Genomic DNA, 18626 nt, shown 5'->3' with positions numbered 1-18626 from the left:
ACGATGCAAAACCATGCAAAAAGGCACCCTTTGAGGCTATACGTGAAGTGCAAGCTCAATTAGAGGAATTTAAAGACAAAAAAGAATTAAAAGGAAAGCAAGTGGAAGAAATGGCAGCCATTGGTGGAGAGGCTTCTTCAAATCCTCGGCCTCCATTTCCTGGATCTGGAAGTAGTGGTAGTGAGAGTGTGAGCATTGGGCCTCAACTTGTGAGGTCGAGTGATCACTGATATTGGCTCCTCTGAGACTTAGACTTCTAGGATCTAGCTTTTATGGTGATATATGTTTTGAACTTTTGATGACATGGATTTCATATTCCACGAATTTTGTAGACATTTGACACTATTTGTATTTTAATGTGTTATTTAGTTTAGCTTATTTCCTTCAACTCAAGCCTAAAATTTGCATTTATACTTATGTGATGAATGTAAACTTGTGTATGTGTTCAAAGTAGCTTCTATTTGATGAGATTATTGTGTCTATGAGGTTTATTTATTAAAAAATGCATGAAACAAGTTTAAAATCGTTAAAAATCTTTAAATTTCTTGGGTTTTTCAATTTGCCGAGTCCTGGCCGTGTTTTTGCCGAGTCCGGGTGTCGAGTCCGAGTCTAAGTAAAAAATCAGCTTGCTAAGTCTGAGCCGAGTCTGAGCCGAGTCCGAGTCTTGTAACTATGACATTAATATACTAATATGTTAAATTATTTAATGAAATTAAACACAACAAAATAAATAATAAATTTAATTATTTATATTAATAATAGAAATAATAAATATATTATAATATAAATTTCATTTAAACTTTTTAAAATATTATAATTTACATTAAATAAAAAAAAAAGTAAATAGAAAATGACTGATTCAAAACATATAGAAATAAATTAAATTTTATTAAAAAAAGCAAAAAATTAAATTAAAGACGACTTCAAAATAAATTGTCTTAAAGCGAAGCTTTTGCAGGCAGAGGCAAGACACTCGACGGAGGGAGGCAGACGAATAATTAATTTTTTTTTTTTAAATATACACAAGAAATCCTCGAATCCAGGCTGAACCCAAGGCCGCACTAGGACCGGACCCGGACCCAAATCGAACTCAGCTCTGCACCTGGGCTCCCAAACCAGTACCCGGTATTTTAGGTTTAAACTATTTAGCACAAAAGAATATAGAACATTATATACCAAAGAATATTTTATACAAGGTTTACATATTCTTTTAGATACATCAGCCCAAGTCCCATATATATATATAGGTGCCAGGGTACAAGTCTCTAGAGGTAACTATGATTTACAAGGTAGTAAGATATCAATACCATATAAAATAATGCTTTTTTGAAGGGCCTTCAATTTCAAAAATGAGAGATATTATTGTATTGGCCACCTTGTAGGTGTAGCTTTTTGCCAATCACATCTACAAATGTATTGACCCCACACAATATTTTTGTATAAAGTTATTCTTCAAGTTGAAGGAAAAGCATTTCTTATCTAGTGAGCTATGTAGGTGGTACAATAGCAGTGCTGACCCAAATGTAACAACTTGATCCAATCTTTCTTCTATCCCGCAACATAATTACGCAAGTACCCTTCTGCCCATTTGTTAACCATATCTATTTTCCCATTTTTTGGGGGTGGTGGTGCTTGGGGTCAACTTTGTGCCAGCCAACCTATATAGCTCTTGCCAAAAGACTATGGGAAGCTTGCTATCGCAATCACTGACAATATTCTTCGGTGACCCATGGAGTTTGAACACCTCTTTGAAGAACAGCTTTGCAACCCGAGGTGCCTTGTACTCAGATGATATAGCAAATAAATGTGAATATTTGGTCACTCTGCCCACTAACACATAGATATAGTCACTGCCTTTCACTCTAGGAAGACCAAGAATAAAATCCATGGATATTCTCTCCCACTTTTTCTCAGGGATGGGTAATTGCTGTAATAGACCCACTAGGAAAGTACGATCTAACTTGTTTCGATAACAAGTAACGTACTCATGTACATGACGCAAGACATCATCCTTAAGACCATTCCAAGAGAACTTCTCTCTCATCTCCTAGTAGGTTTTAGAATAACCTATGATTGCGATAGCAAGCTTCCCATAGTCTTTTGGCAAGAGCTATATAGGTTGGCTGGCACAAAGTTGACCCCAAGCACCACCACCCCCAAAAAATGGGAAAATAGATATGGTTAACAAATGGGCAGAAGGGTACTTGCGTAATTATGTTGCGGGATAGAAGAAAGATTGGATCAAGTTGTTACATTTGGGTCAGCACTGCTATTGTACCACCTACCATATGTCGATTGGGATGACTCCTTTCCAAGCGTTCTTTGGATATGGTGCTATGTCCTTCGTAGATTTGACATTTAGGGACAACAAAATTCCTAAGGCAAAGGATAGGATTTAGGAGAGATAGGAAATCCTTAAGTCACTTGAGGATAATCTGTAGAGTGCAAAAAATTAGTTGAAGATTCATGCAAACAAGTATAGAGATGCGAAAGTTTTGAGGTGGGAGATTTAGTCTTCTTGTGCTTACAGCCTTATAGATAGTTTTCTTTGAAGATGAGTGGTGCTAAGAAGTTGAAGCCTTGCTTCTATGGTCCTTTAGGATTGCATAGAGGGTTGGTGAAGTAGCTTACAAATTAGAGTTGCCTAAAATAGTGAAATTCACAATGTCATCCATGTTTCTTGCCTCAAAAGGGCACTTTGGAAACATCATCACTTCATCACCAGAGCTTCCACCAGTGGATGGGGAGGGAAGATTGGTTTTGGTTCTTGATATTATAATTTATTCTACATGTCAAAGAGAGGAGTTTGAGGAGAAGAGCGCTCAAGGATTATATCATCAGATGGAAGGATTTTCCCTTAGAAGATGCTACTTGGGAAGGTTAACAAATTTTTCAGCATCCAAATCTTTATTTACTCATTGAAGAGAAATTTTAGGAAGGAAGGACTACAATGTCCCCTTTCGAGTAGTCGGAGATGACCCATTTAGCCTATTTAATTCTTGTAGGCTAATTTCAAGCTAAATCAAGGAATAGATTGATTAATTAAATAAAGTTGTCCAATAAACAAAATTTTATGGATGGCTTTACTTAATTAATTTTATGAAGTGACTTGAGTGATTTAGAAAGGGAAATTTAAAAGTCACTTTATAAAGGTACTTTAATAAAATATTTTAAGTTGGAAATTCAAAGTCACTTTATAAAGGTACTTTAATAAAAAAAATTAAGTGGGAAATTAAAAGGTCCCTTCGAGAAAGTTCCATGGGAAAATATAAAAGGAGGATTTGAGAGATCATTTGCACATGCTTCATTATTTTCTTTATTGTGGAATTTGGAGCTTCTTGTTGGAACAAACCATAGGTAAAAACCCCCAAGGGAAATTAGTTTTAGTGGTGAGATATCTTCCCTCATTGATTGTAGGTGGAATCATATATGTTTCACATTTTGATTCAACGATTGGAGTTTATTGCAATATGTGAAGTCTTGCAAGTAAGACAAATTAACTAAGGTTGATAGTTGAAGAAGTGTTAGGAGAGAAATATGGATGCTTTAGTCTGATAAATGATCTTTATTTACAGGCATTATATTATCTTGTGTTTTGGGGGGTTATATTATACTTTTAGAGGTAATTTGCCATCTTCGGTGCTAGGAAAATCTTATCCTCAACTTATCATCATCGAATTGGACAAACTTTCCCTAGTCTATTCTTCTATCAAGTTCCTTTGACAATTTCCTCGTGATTTTGTTGGTTGAAAATTTCCTCACAAATTCTCCTTGGTCATGACTAAAAGGATTGCTACATCTACCTTGACTTTGTTCTTTTCCTCTCTATTGCTTTCATCATTTACTACTTTGATGTGATCACATTTTTCCTTGCAAGATTATTATCTAAAACAAAGTTTTAAAACTCGGACTCGCCACGGACTCGGAAAACCAAAAAAATGGACTCAAACTCGGACTTGGACTCGTGAAAGACTCGGCAAAAAAAAAAACCATAGTTTTACAAAAAAAAATAAAGAAATTAATGCTTTTAGAGAACATAAGAGCCATAATTGAAACATTACACATGTCATATGATCTCCAAACACTCAATATTTGAAATTTCATCATTCATACTCATAGTTTCAAACTTTAAAATGTATAATAGCAACATAAGTTTATAGATGTTTACAAAATTACATATAATGATAGCTCTAGATCTTGGGGGAGAGAGGAGAGACTGAGATAGAGAGTGGTAGAGAGAGTGGATAAAGGAAGAGTGATAGGGAGATAAATAGGTCTAAAATTCGGGCAGATAAAGTGAGTGAGATAGAGAGAGCGAGAGAATGCTAATAGGAGCCTACTGATTACTGAAATTTGACTGTCTGAAAATTTAAAAGATCTTCTAGAACCTAGAATTTGCATTATAACTCCTAGAGATCTGAAACCACTCTCAAACATCCTACCAATATATACATGAAATATAACTTAATATAAGAATATATACATGAAAAAGACATATTGGACTACAATAGCAGTGCTGACCCAAATGTAACAACTTGATCCAATCTTTCTTCTATCCCGCAACATAATTACGCAAGTACCCTTCTGCCCATTTGTTAACCATATCTATTTTCCCATTTTTTGGGGGTGGTGGTGCTTGGGGTCAACTTTGTGCCAGCACACCTATATAGCTCTTGCCAAAAGACTATGGGAAGCTTGCTATCGCAATCACTGACAATATTCTTCGGTGACCCATGGAGTTTGAACACCTCTTTGAAGAACAGCTTTGCAACCCGAGGTGCCTTGTACTCAGATGATATAGCAAATAAATGTGAATATTTGGTCACTCTGCCCACTAACACATAGATATAGTCACTGCCTTTCACTCTAGGAAGACCAAGAATAAAATCCATGGATATTCTCTCCCACTTTTTCTCGGGGATGGGTAATTGCTGTAATAGACCCACTAGGAAAGTACGATCTAACTTGTTTCGATAACAAGTAACGTACTCATGTACATGACGCAAGACATCATCCTTAAGACCATTCCAAGAGAACTTCTCTCTCATCTCCTAGTAGGTTTTAGAATAACCTAGATGTCCTACAAAGAGAGTGTCATGAATGGTCCTCAAAATTTTCTCCTTCAACTTCAATCAAGGCACCAAATAAATTTGTCTTTGTAGTAAATGACCTCATCTACCACCCTATACCTATCATCTTGAATCTTGGCATTCATCAACTTGCATGCAAAAGTATTTTTGGGATACTCAACTAAAGGATTCTTTTGCACCGTACAAAGCTGCAAACAATTCTCCAATGTTTGATTAATTTTGTATTAAAAAATGTCCGTGTTCAGAAAACTCGGACATTTTTACACATATTGTACAAGGCAAGGGTACATGAAGATCCCAATCTATTGATGCATTTTATTTGTTAAAAGACTAACATGAGGTAAATATCCAACTAAACATTGCAAGTGTATATGATTATGCATGAAAAAATTTGCCTCCTCTACATAATGCAAAGATGCATTGAAAACTTAATTACTAAAACCAAAACAAAGGAAAGTTTGGAAAGGAAAACAAAAATAAAAACACTTCAACACATGGGCTTCATTAGATTTTATCATCAGAATCACCCTTTTAACAGTTGAGTGTTTTAACAAATGTGAAAGATCATGATTTTACTTGAACAAGACAGTACAAATTTTGATTCAGCTTCTTGGTGAAGCTATTATCACATTAGCAGATAAATTTTTTTTAGTCAGGTGGTGAAGCACATTTTCACTTTTGTGACTATCAACCCATGTTTATTTGCCAATGAGAATGATATGGACATTGCGCTTTATGAGGTGCAAGCTGAGTTTCAGAGACTAGTAAAGGACTCTCTTGGAGGGCCACATCACATTAGTGTTGACGTGTATTTTGTACACTATCAAACACAGAATAAAATACCCAAGGGTACCTTATCCTCTCTTGAGTAAAGCCTCCGAATGCTGAAGATGTCGCGAAAAGGATCAATCGGGAAGACTTCAAGGTTCTTGTATGTAGGATCTCTACGTGTGGATAAGCTCTTTGTGGTATGATGTGATTTGCTGGAATCACAAGGGGACTTACATTTGATGACTGAACTTCTGATCTGCTTTGAATATTGCTGGAACACAAGCTCTTACTAGCTTCGATTTGAAAAAAAAGGAAAAAAGACGAGGGCGAGAAAAGGATCTAATTCTAATACTAAGAATGTAGGAGCAATGAATGATCTTTGATGAAATTCTAACTAAGTCTTGTTTTGACATCGTAGGACCATCTCCACAAGGTTAGTGCGATCTTCAAAGGAAAGCTTTATGATGTTCAAATCATCACTGCAGGCATAGACACCATCGGGTTGATGCATATCAATGAAGAAGCGACAATTGAAGTTAAGCTTAAGCTGAATGATTCCAGTTGACTACACAAGGCAAGTCTGCAATCAACAAACTGCTAGTAGTATGGATAGACGAATTCCACCATCAATCAAGCACATTTCTTCCACTCATCTAATAACATGAAATCAAATATGAGAAGTATAAAGACCATGCAAATTGTCGAATCGACCCATAAATTTCACCATTTCTTCAATGAAGTTACAAGTCTTTTACAACAACATCTTGGCAACAATCTTTGCCTCTTCTCTCTACTCTACTCTAATTGCTATTCTAATCACCTTCTAACTACTCTCTATCTGTCTTCTAACTGCTTCCAACTATATTCTAACTATTCCTTTACAAATGAAATGCCAGGGCTTATATAGTGCCCTCAATACAATTCGATGGCTAAGATCAATTCAAGATCAATGGCCAAGATTTTACAATGAAAACCCTAATTAGGGTTTGTTACAACCATTACATAACATTTAATGCTTGACCAATGATAAAATTGTATTGCTTGGACACATGTCCTCTCTAGAAAATTCCACCAATGGATAGCCAGGGTAGGTACATCGGAGTTTGTGCCACCTTCCATGAGTTAGGTACATTGAATCTGGACGTGCTGAGGTGGACCGCACTGACTGGATGAGCAATGACTAGGATGCCACCTCGTTCGACACCTGTAACTTGGTAGATATTCAACTTGATGTTGTTGAGAAGCTAGCTTTAATTAATTCATCTGGAACTATCTGCTTCTTCAACGAACCCTTTGCTCTGACTTCTTGTGTCCTTGATGTGCAGGATGATTGATGTACCTCGCCTTGGAATGCTAGATTAGAAGAAGTCGCCCTTGATGACGTTAATCCGAAGAAGGCCGTCCTTGTCGATGCTAGACTGGAGGAGGTTGCCCTTGTCCTTGCTTGATCGTCCTTGATGAGAACCTGCCGACTTGTAGATCCTCCGGGCTTTGGAGTCGCCATCTTGATACCTTGAATAAGGGTGTCAAGATGATTTTGCCATACCTCCTCTTGAGAATTAACTCTAAGAAATGATGTAAAAATAGATGAATTTTGCTAGGCAAAGTGTAGATCAAAGCTCTCCCTTGGATAAAATGCACCTCCTTTAGCTTGGAAAAGAACTCCACCTTCCTCTTCAAAAATCAAGAAATTCGCCTTCAAATACCTTCAAAACATCTGGAATTTATCCTCCAATCTAGCAAGAAATACGCCTCTCCAATAGCCTTCAAGATGAATTTCGCCCTCCACTAGCTTCTCCACACTTAGTAGAAATTTGCTCCACTTCTCTGGATTTCGCACCTTCAATTAGCTCTCCAATTTCGCACTTGAAAGGATGATTGAATGATTTAAATTGTGAAAAAAAAACCCCCAATATATAGAGCGCTCACCTTCTACTTACCCATGAGGCCGACATAGCAAATAAAAGGTGAAATAATAAATAAAACCTCAAAAGGAGTAAGCCGACTTGCCAAATAAAGGCAAAATAATGCCTTGTGCACTCAACTTTTAATTTTTTATTTCATAAAAATTAATTTTAAATGCCTTTATAATAGAAATTCGATTTTTTGAGGCCCAAAATTAATTTATTAAATGCCAATTTAATTATTTTTTTCTTTTTCAAATATTCCAAAGTTAGCAATTTGGCATCTCATAAGATTTGGAGGATATTAACGCCCAAGTAGAAAATAGTGAATGCCAATAACTACGCTCTGGTCCCTTGGAGAGGGACAGGAGCGCCTTTTCACTTTTGTCCTCAATCCTTCATTTTTTTATTGCCAATTCACATTGTGGGGCCAGCAATGATCCCTTTCGTCCCTTCAGTGCATGTTCAACTCGTTTTTTGCAAGGCAAAATTGATGTTCTAGAAATTTTCGCCCTGGTCCTTCAGTGAGGGACAGGAGCGCCTTTTGCATTTGGCCTAGGATCATCAAGTTTTTGGAGTCAAACCTTTGTTCATCATGATTTAGAAGACCTTTCCAATCTTGCTCAACTTTGCCTTAGCGTAATCTTAGAGGGAAATTGTGGATTTTGTAAAAATCGCCTTGGTCCTTCAGAGACGGACAGGAGCGCTTTTGCCAATTGTCATCAAAATTTGCAAATCTTGCATCTTGATTCCACCTTGAAGCATTCTAAACATCATTTCAAACTTGCATCTTGGCCTAGATTTGTCCAAACTTGGAGAGAAAGGCTAGATGTTAGGTTTTTCGCCCTGGTCCCTTAGAGAGAGAGAGGAGCGATTTTGCAATTTCAAACTTATGCGTCCTTTGCTAGCCTTCCAAATTATCTTCAACGGGCTAAACATGCCTTCTTTCATTCGTTTCAATCACAAAACTTGTTTTGTCTTTGCAAGAAATTTGCACTTTTGGAAAATCGCTCTGGACCTTCAGCAAGGGACAAGAGCGCCTTTTGTCATCTTGGTATATTTCCTTGTTTGTGGACCACTCAAATTATATTCAACGCACAAATCATGTTTTCCTTGATCTCTTCAAATCATAAAATCATCTTGATCTTGCAAAAATAGTGCAAATTTGAAATTCAAGCTCCGGTCCTTTAGTGAGGGACAGGAGCGAATTTTGTCTTCTAAACCAAAATGCTTCATCTTTTCACCATGAAATGTCTTGGCTAGGGAAGATTTCATCTTGTTACACGCCATGAATAAGAGTTCAAGTCCAAGAAAGGTCTGAAAATGTGTATATAAAGAAAATCGCTCTGGTCCTTCAGTGAGGGACAGGAGCGAAATTACCCTTCTAGGCAAAAACTCCATCATTTCATTGTCTTTAATCAAATCTGGATGCTTTATCACGTTCATTTCGTCCTTCACCATGCCTTTGATGTTTCAATTTAACCAAACAAGGTCAGGAATGACTCAAATAGGACTTTAAGTTATATTCCATATATACTTTCAGGATGTTTGAGAGTGGTTTCAAACCTCCATGAGTTATATTGCAAAATCTAGTTTTTTTTAGGTTTTTCAGTTTCCAGACTTAGTCAAATTTCAGGATCAGGACATTCCAGACTTAGCCAAATTTTCAGGATCAAGACTTTCAGACTCAGCCAAATTTCAAGATCAGGACATCACTCAAAAATGCAAAGGCCAACTGACAAAATCCTAAAAAACCTAAAGAACAAACCCTAAAAAGCAAAAAGCAAGGGTCCCCATTTGCAATGGGGCGATGTGTGAAATGGTCACAACAATTAGTAACACGGATAAGTTAGCTACTATTAGTAGACATTTCCGGAAGAGTGAGGAAGAGTTGGCTGAGATATATACATTAGAGACAAAGGTTGTGTTAGATGTACGGGATTTTCAGATGGATTCTGTGGCAATTCTAGATGAATCCAATGTTCAGAGTTTTCTGGACATAGTTTTGAGATTTCAGGATACGACTGCTGTACCAGGCCCTTTGGGTGGGGTTTAAGAGTAGCTATTTTTGGATCATATCTATTATTCTATTAGCTATTTGTAATTGACCTTCAAGAGGTTCTATATGTGGAGAATTTATATTTTTAGCAAAAAAGAAAGGAAAATAATAATGGTTCTGCAGTAAGAATGATGGTGTATCTAAAAAGAACTCTTACAATGCAATTACCAGCCCTATGTTTTATAGCACTTCATTGGTCAATGCCTCCAAGAACCTCTCTTCAGTTGTGCAGACTTATACAAGAATCCTCTTTAGGTTGTAATTATATCTGAAAAATGCCAAGCTCGTATATTTGTAGCTTAATGCTAAAAATACTAGAATAGGTACAATAGAAATCAAGGTTCAAGTACTCAAGTTAAAATTTATGGTCATTCCATTTGATTTTTCAACTATGTTGATGTTATCCAAATTTAAATGGCTCTTAGCATATACTTTCTATTGCTAAAAGATCTCATCTCATGATATTATATCTAATCATCTTTTCTTAAATTTCTAGAAAACAAATATTTCAATTATATTGAGGGATAGAGGATGTCATATTAGGCATTGGTTAAATTTTTTTGTAAATCTTACATCTTATGTCAACAGTTTAAGGACATAAGAATATTATTGTCTACATAAAAAAAGTAAAACAAATAGTTTGGAAGTAAAAGATGCAGACATATTCTATGTAAATAAAAAAATTAGAAAAATTCAAAAGCAGAAAATTACAATGCTACTTAATCCTTCCACCAAATTTTATGTGCTTACAATTCTATCAGATTTTTGAGGAAAGGAGCATTCTTTTTAATGCTTTCAATGGTGGCCAATGACTGCACAAATCCGATTGGAATCATAAAGAGGATAAAAAGTGAGAAGACAGAAACAGATATCACCAATCTCCGAAATGTGAGTTCAACAAATGGAATAGGTAAATTTTGCCAATATACATCACGTGGCTCAGGGGCCCACTCTGTTAACCAAATTGTTGGATTCTTGCTTTGTTGTGTTTGTGCACAAGCAGCTGCTCCCCAACGTGTTTTGAATGAAACAAATCCTACAGGCATAATAGCTTTTGGATCTTTAAGAATTCTCTCGTGCTCAACCGCTATCTGCATGCATATCAAGTTATACTATCAAGACAAAATTTCACAAGTACAACTAATGAGTGACTAAGTAATAAATCTTCATTTTCTAATAAAACACAATTTTTTTGGAATTGGAACTTGGAAATCTTGGTGAAAAATACTTTTAAGCTTCACTATTTGTAAGGATCCATGCCAAATTTTAAACTATTCCAATATTTAATAGACGGTCATTATATCAAATAGTTTGTTTACACAAGTTTATTAAGAGTTTCTCACTTTGCAGTGGTTTGGAACAAGCCTACAATATTTTATTCATTCATTAAACATCTTAGAAAAATACATTAAACGTTGACTATCTATTACCATGAATGTCACTAATCATGAAGAAGCTACCAATTGCTGTTTATACCAAAAGAATACAGTGACACAAATCTGACCTGGTTATCCAGCCATTTATTTATTTGAGTCACAAGATTTTACCCACATTCCAATGACAAACTTAAACTAATAGCTGAGACACCAAGCTATCCCTTAATGCATTGTTTTTCTGCTATGTATCCACGTCATAGATTACAAACTCTTCCAAAACATGGGAGACTCGCGAGTTCTAGAGCTCGTCGAGTCCCATAGCCATGGACTTACGAGCCGTGTCCTAGTGAGTCCAGGCACGGACTCACCGAATCTTGGGGAGCTGGAGTCGGATTCGTAAGTCCCAACTTAGGACTCTCACCCAGGAATATACATGCCCAACAAACATAAAAAATTGTTTTTTTTAACTTATAAAAAAAATTTCACTTCTTTTTTCACTTTCTTGTCCATTTCTTTAAACTTCGGCTCAAACTCGTCCATTTCTTCATATTTTGACTTAATCTCATCCATTTTTTCATATTTTGTCTCAAACTCATCCATTTCTATCATTAGATTTTTCTCATATCTAACAATTTGTGCAGCTCATCATTGTTCTCCCTCAAACCCATAAGGGTCTCCACTCCTAACCCCCCAGCAAAATTGGATGCAATTGAGGAGTATGAAGACTATTTTGAAGATCAAGAAACAATTCATCGTCATTTAGATACCGTAGCAGTAGCACCTTCTAGTTCAAGGTCTGAAAAATTGTGTTATATTAGGAGAGGAAAAAGAAAGATGTAGATTGTATTTGGTTGTTTTTCTCATTTTGATGTATCATTATATGTAAACATTTATATACTCATGATGTTGTTATACATTTGGATTTGAAATTGTGTATGAAATTTGAATGATGAACTTTCAAATATTGAGTGTTTGAAGATCATATAACATGTGTATTGAATTATGACCAATTGATAATCAAATTAGGCTCATAAGTTCTCTAATTATTTAATTTCTTTTTTTTTTGGTAAAACTATAGTTTTCTTCTTTGTTGAGTTCTAGCTGAGTTTTCTGTCAAGTCTTGAGTCCGAGTCCTCTTTTGGGCTGCTGAGTCCCCACTGAGTCTGAGTCCTCAAACTATGATCCACGGCTTTATCTTGCTAGTGTTTCCAACAGCAAATAATTTCCTAAACCTCAAATTAGACATCATGCTAGCCTTAGGGAATGAAGTTGACCAACAATTTGGGTGCTTACTCCACACCTAGCATTAATTCTCCTCCAAAGCACATGATGGCCTCTTGCACCTCGTGGCCAACCTATCACATAGAAATTGTTACAAATCCGTCCCGAAAAAGGACACCTATCCTCACAAATCTTGATTGCTAATCACCATGCATTGAATCACCCAACATACCATAACCATAATGCCCAATACGAGATAAGATTAGCGTCATATTTTATTTCAACCCTCACATTACGAAGCAGGAATGTGTTGTGGCTAGCACAATGAATATCACTTTCCCAAATCCCTACCTTTTGGGAATCGCCCTCTACTAATAATATTTCTTTTAATAACGACATCCAGACATTTCCTGTTAAAATTTTTCCATGCTTCCAAATGTTTTGGTAATTTCTCTTACCTACAAAACCTCACAAATTAAATTTTTAATCATTGAATCCTGATGTGGAACTTGTGTGATTCCACTTGCAACAAGCTAGGGTGGATCTCTCACTCCAAAAACCAATTCCCTTAGGTTTTTTCGTCATAGGGATTTCTCTAACAAGAGCTCCAAACTCTACAATAAAAAAAAGCAAACATAAGAAAATGAGCTCTCCAATCCTCTCAAATAAGCAAACATAAGATGACTTGATCTACAAATTGAGTTTTGCTTCAAAGAGCTTGAGAATAGCTACAATAACCAGCAAAAGAAAGCAAGACCTAACTAAAGGAAATCCTAGAATTTGAGCTCTATAACCGAGCAACAACTTGCTACAGATAGGAACATGTGTGAAGAAGAAGAAATAAGTTTTTGAACACATTTCTTATTACATCAACTCCTTGGTCGTTCAAACTCTTAATTGCTCCTTTTCAGCCTTCAAAGATGCTCCAAAAAGCTGTCTTCATGAAGAAAAGTGTACTATTCCCCTTAATTGTTTTGAATTTTAAACACATCAAACACTACAATGCACTCGCTAAGGTTAGGAAAGATAATCACAATACTATTGAAAGTAACCCTCCACTTTCTGATCACCAAGAGCCCAACCTAGGAGGGTGAGACCATACAATGCTGAGGGGATCGTTAGGAGCTTGAAAACTGAAATTGATTACAATATGGGTGGCAAGCCAACCCCTTCCACTTTTCAGCGGGATAGAAAACCAGAAGACTTGGCAGTAAACCAAACAAGGAGAAACACTAACACACAAAACAAATCAACTCTACCACAGTATTTCAGCGGGAGGACTTATTACAAACAAAATCAACCCGATCACGGTATTTCAGCGGGAGGACTTAACTTAACAAAATCAACTCTACTGCAGTATTTCAGTGGGAGGACATACATTATTTCTTGATTACAAACATAGAAGGCAGCCAAGCCATCCTCTTCCACTTGCACAATGAGAATTACAAATAAGATGCGACAAGAATGATTGATTAGTACTACTGAAACCTGTTGTGCGTTGCACACGCTCCCTGTCGCCGACAGGGTCCCCCTTCCTGTTTTGAGCTTTCCGTCGTTGCCCTATTGAGTTTCGCGCAGAGTTTCTCGCGTCTCTTCAAGCGAGTCCGCGACTGATCCGTAAAGTGATTGATGTAAGAGTAATGAGCCGATGAATCTTCCCGGCTGGTCCAGCTCTCAGACGTAAACGCCAAGAGTTTTGTTCGAAGTTTTGAAAATCGCCTTGGGTAGGCGTAAGGTAGTAGGAATCGGGGAAGCCCGCCAAGCAAGAACAGTGCGCCTAAAGGTCGCACGAAGACCAAAGTCGCCGTTTTTCGCACAACAGTTGTGAAGCAGACTACACAAGGTTTGTCGCCGCGATGTTTATAAGATTTGAGTGAGAGATGATTTTCGCCTGCTGATGAACGATCGAATTGCCTGGCCAAAATGCCTTAGAATTCTGAAGCCTCCTAAATCCAAATTTGTGGAATCCGGCAAAAGGCTAGTCTAAGGTCCGACGTTTTGCGCAAGTTTTCAAAACTGCCTAAGGGGCAAATTTCGGACCCTGAGACCCGAAGGGCTCAGAATTTCACTAAGTTAATCTTGCCAAAATCTCCCAGGGGGTCGAATTTCGAACCCTGGGGCGAAAATTTCAAAGTTTGATGCTTCCCATTTGGTCCGAAAATAATGTAAATGCCTTTAAGTGTTGCAAAAGATGGTTCCAGCTCCGAAATTTGAAAAAATGGCAAACGTAAGGAGCACGCTCATATAACGTTCAGGTCCGAAGTTCGCCAGATGTGCTTCCAACTCCGAAAAGCACTTGGGCGTCCATTTTCGGACCCTAGGGCGAAAAGTGTAGATGCAAGATGTCGCAAGGGGTAGCTCAAAGTCCGAAAACCCTTAATACGCCCATTTTCGGACCTTGGAGCGAATTTTAAAAATATAGATAAAATGCGAAATGTTTCCAAAGACGCTAAAAGCCCCAAAAATCACTTAAGTTCCTATCTTCGGACCTTAGCGCGAAAATGAAAAACGGTGAAATTGCAACATCTCCAAAAGTACTCCCAGCTCCGAAATTCGCCTTAGACTTATATTTTCGGACCCAGGGAACGAACGTGGAGAGAGTAAACGGCGTTTAATTTTTGCGAAGGACCCTTTAGGTCCGAAATCCGCCATAGACTTACATTTTCAGACCCTAGAAGGCATATGGAGAGTGCGCGAAATATTTGAAAAGGGACGCACTTGGTCCGAAAATCGCGAAAGTGCCCCCAGCTCCGAAAAACACTAAGCGATTATATTTTCGGACCCTTTGGACCAAAATGAAGAACGCGAAATGTTTCCAAAGGTGTAAAAACTCCGAAAAGCACTTAGAGCTTGTTTTCGGACCCTAGCTCCAAAATGAGAGATAAAAGGAAATCGCGAAAGATGCTTCCAGCTCCGAAAATCGTTTAAAACCTTTAAGTCCTTCTTTTCGGACTTGGAAAGCAAAAATTAGAAAGATACAAGTGTTGCAACTTGCTAAGAAAATTGCGAATTCATTCAATCCTCCGACGCTCAGGTCCGAAGCTTTTATTTCCAAAGGAGGGCGAATTCTCCGAAGATTGAAAACGCCTTCAGTTCTGAAGTTCCAAGCAAGGCGTTAAACTCTTGAAGTCGTGAAAATCGCGAAGGGTGGCATAGTTTAAAAGGTTGGCAAACACACTCAATCCTCCGAAGTCTTTTGTTCAAATCACCAAAACCCTTCCTTGGGTAGCGAATGCATCTAGCGTAAACTGCGAATAGCATTGGAAGTCCGAAGTTTTTCTTATAGGCATCGAGCTCCGAAATTCTAGGAATCGCCAAAATCAACAACGCTGTGACTCCAAGGTTTTGCAAAGCATGCAAAATAGGGTGCTCAGGTCCGAAGTTTTAAAAAATTACGAAGCGTGCTAAGTGCTCCGAAAATCTCCAGCTCACCTAAAACCCCAAAGACCTCCGAAATTCGTCAGGAGTGTGCAAATCACGAAATATAAAACGCAAAATTTGCGAAGCTTGCAAAGAGGAAAACGCAGTTCGAAATTTGAAAACCATCCAAGGTCCGAAAATAAGAAGGTAAAGTGTTGCATTAACTGCTCCTGATCATTTAAACTCAGATTGCCAATTACCCAGGGTAAGAAGAAAACCATTTAAAATTGATAAATTCTCTTTTGTCCAGCAACCGCGAAAATTTAAAACAAAGAGATAACCGTTGGAATTCAAACTTTGCAGGATCGTGCGCTCATTTCATGCGATAAGGTTGGGTAATCTCTCGCCATCCGCTCCCATCAAGTAAGTACGCTTTGTTGCGTATGATCATTTGAAAAATGCTTAAATCGAATGGGCGAATGTGTAAAATTTGATTGCACTGCTTGAATTCTTGAAATTTGCATCTCTTTCGCTCATAAACATTGTTCAAAGCACTCAAAATTTAGAAATCCACTCTTAAGGCTTCGCCAGAAATTGCGTCTCTTTTCAAACTTAGGAAAATTTTCATGCTTTGTCTCTGTTGAAAGTTAATCCAAAATCCAGAAGTGATAAGTATAAATGCGTAGTCAAGAATCTTCGTGAATATGCTGTGGTTAAAATTGATCAAGCTGTTACCTAGAAATATTGCTCCATGTCCAAACTAAATTTTAAAATTAATCCCAGCATGCTGGAGCATTTTCTTATCTAACCCGCATTACCTTTCTTGTATCACCTCGTAATCCGCGTCCGACTGTGTAGGATAAATGCCTAAATCGGCGGTGGAATCATCAAAAACTCCTGCAGCAGTCGAAACCTCACGAGCATCCAAATCAGATATCCTGCGTAAGGTTGAAAAGATGAAGTATCAGTATCAGAGGGGAGGATTGCGGGAGTCGAAAGTTCAGAGCGTTTGGGACAACATTGGTGATACTGACCTTGGCCATATCGATATTCAGGACTTCAGGAATCAGGTCTTCTCACCCAACGCATATGGTAGGCCTAGGCAGATGGTGGAAAGTGGCATCGCCCAAGCAGCAGGTTTTCCTCTAGCGATACAGAACTATGAATTAGTAGTGGAGGCTGCTCGGCATTATGAACCAAAGTCCAGACTAGTGCTTCTGGAGAATATGACTATCACCGACTTCTCCCCTGAGGCTATTGGTGATGCATTTGACATCCCCTTTCCAAATAATCCCACAGCTACAACCATAGACGAAGCACAAGGGGCATATGATATGAATCCGGCCCGATGCAAAGCACTGATCAACGAAGAATGGTTCAAGGAGAAAAGGCTTTCGAGCACCAGGATTGTGAAAAAGACCCCCAGGAGTGATTTTCATAATGAACATGGGGATATGGTCACCTTACTCAGCCGAGTCATGGGACTTCCTAAGTCCAGCAACTTTGAAGAATGGATGTTCTATTTTACAGAGCAGGTCTTCGCCGGAAAGTCTAAGTTTGACTGGGCCCAGATCATAAGCGATAACATCCACACTCAGCTGATTGAGCTCGAAACGAAGAAGTACTTCACCATGACCTCTTATTTGGTCTATATGTTCGCCAAGAACCAACCACTGCTAGGATTGATAATGAAAGGTGAAATCAGGAATGGGCCCGGTCAGGTGAAAGTCTATGATTGTTACCCACAGTTGCACTACCAGGATATAGCTCAGAGGGAAACGAACAGCCCGGCTTACGCAGTTGGTCAGTATGAACGCATCAATGACGCCTTCACAACGCACCTGGTTAGGCTAATGCAGGGAGGGTTACACATAAGGCTCTCAAAGCAAGCTACTACTTTAGTGTAGAGGTATGGAGCCTGGTTCATTCAGTTCCCCAGGTTTTCCTACATCCGAATAGCTGGCTTCGATGGTGCCCCCCTCCGACTTCCACTGTATCCAACCGACAAAGTAATTCTTATGGAGGTTGCAAGGCAATCCCGCCCGGCTGGGATCTTACTCCGAGAAAGCAAGCAGGCTGGATTCACATTTCCTATGATCATAGGCAGCCATGATGTCCATTTGAAGACCCCTACCCTAGCAGAGGAGTCCCTTGCAGAGTTGGCCTCTTATAGCCTACAGAACCATTTCCCAAGAAAATACTTTGATCACGATAATCTGGCTAAAAGAGCCTATGGTCAAAGGTATAGAGAAAAGGAGTTAGTTGAAGACTATTGGAAGAATTGCTCCAATGACTACGAGGTCAGGCGACGAGAATATTCTAGGTTGAGTGTGCAGCAGATGCGACTCTTTGAATACCGTCGGGTCCCAGATCAGCTCACAGACTCAGGATATTGCCTCCAGGCTCGAGAATTTGAAGCAGTAAGGCATCTCTTGCCAGGCGTTGATTGGTCCCAGGACCCAATCACAGATTTTGAGGCAGTTATGGCAGCCCCAGCAAGGTACACAGATCAGTGGTTACATCAGCAGATCGAGAGCCTAGTCCATGAGGGAGTCCAGTTCACTTACCATTTGATGGGCAGTCTCGATTCTCAGTCTTCAGAAGACGAAGGAACATCTAGTGCAGGAAAGAACTGAGAAACCAAAGAAAAGAAAGAAGGCTAAGGCTTGCAGAGGAACTCGGACGTCCAAAAGAACAAGAAGGGAGAAGATTCCTATAAAGAGGCCGGAGGTCACTTCATCTTCAAAAGATCCCAGTTCATCCGACGATGCCATAGAATTGGATTGTGTACCTGCTCCGCCCTCCCAGAGCGACATCGATGCATTTGAGGCCAATGATCCTCCTA

General features: G+C 38.4%; 1 protein-coding gene across 10 annotated transcripts in view; it reads right to left on the bottom strand.

The window, feature by feature from the left end:
- The window catches only part of LOC131028162 (CSC1-like protein At3g21620), a 280393-nt gene that overhangs the window by 87549 nt on the left and 174218 nt on the right, over window positions 1-18626 (bottom strand). For 8 of the 10 annotated variants that reach the window (XM_057958385.2, XM_057958388.2, XM_057958383.2 and 5 more), the window contains one exon: window positions 10575-10915. In XM_057958385.2, coding sequence (XP_057814368.2) covers window positions 10575-10915 — 341 coding nt within the window. The remainder of the gene's footprint in view (window positions 1-10574; window positions 10916-18626) is intronic. The other 2 variants (XM_057958389.2, XM_057958391.2) reach the window with 2 other exon arrangements.

This window comes from Cryptomeria japonica, chromosome 5, assembly GCF_030272615.1.
Source record: "Cryptomeria japonica chromosome 5, Sugi_1.0, whole genome shotgun sequence".
NCBI lineage: Eukaryota > Viridiplantae > Streptophyta > Pinopsida > Cupressales > Cupressaceae > Cryptomeria > Cryptomeria japonica.
Note: the sequence above shows the minus strand (reverse complement) of the source record. Positions and strands in the feature narration are given on the sequence as shown.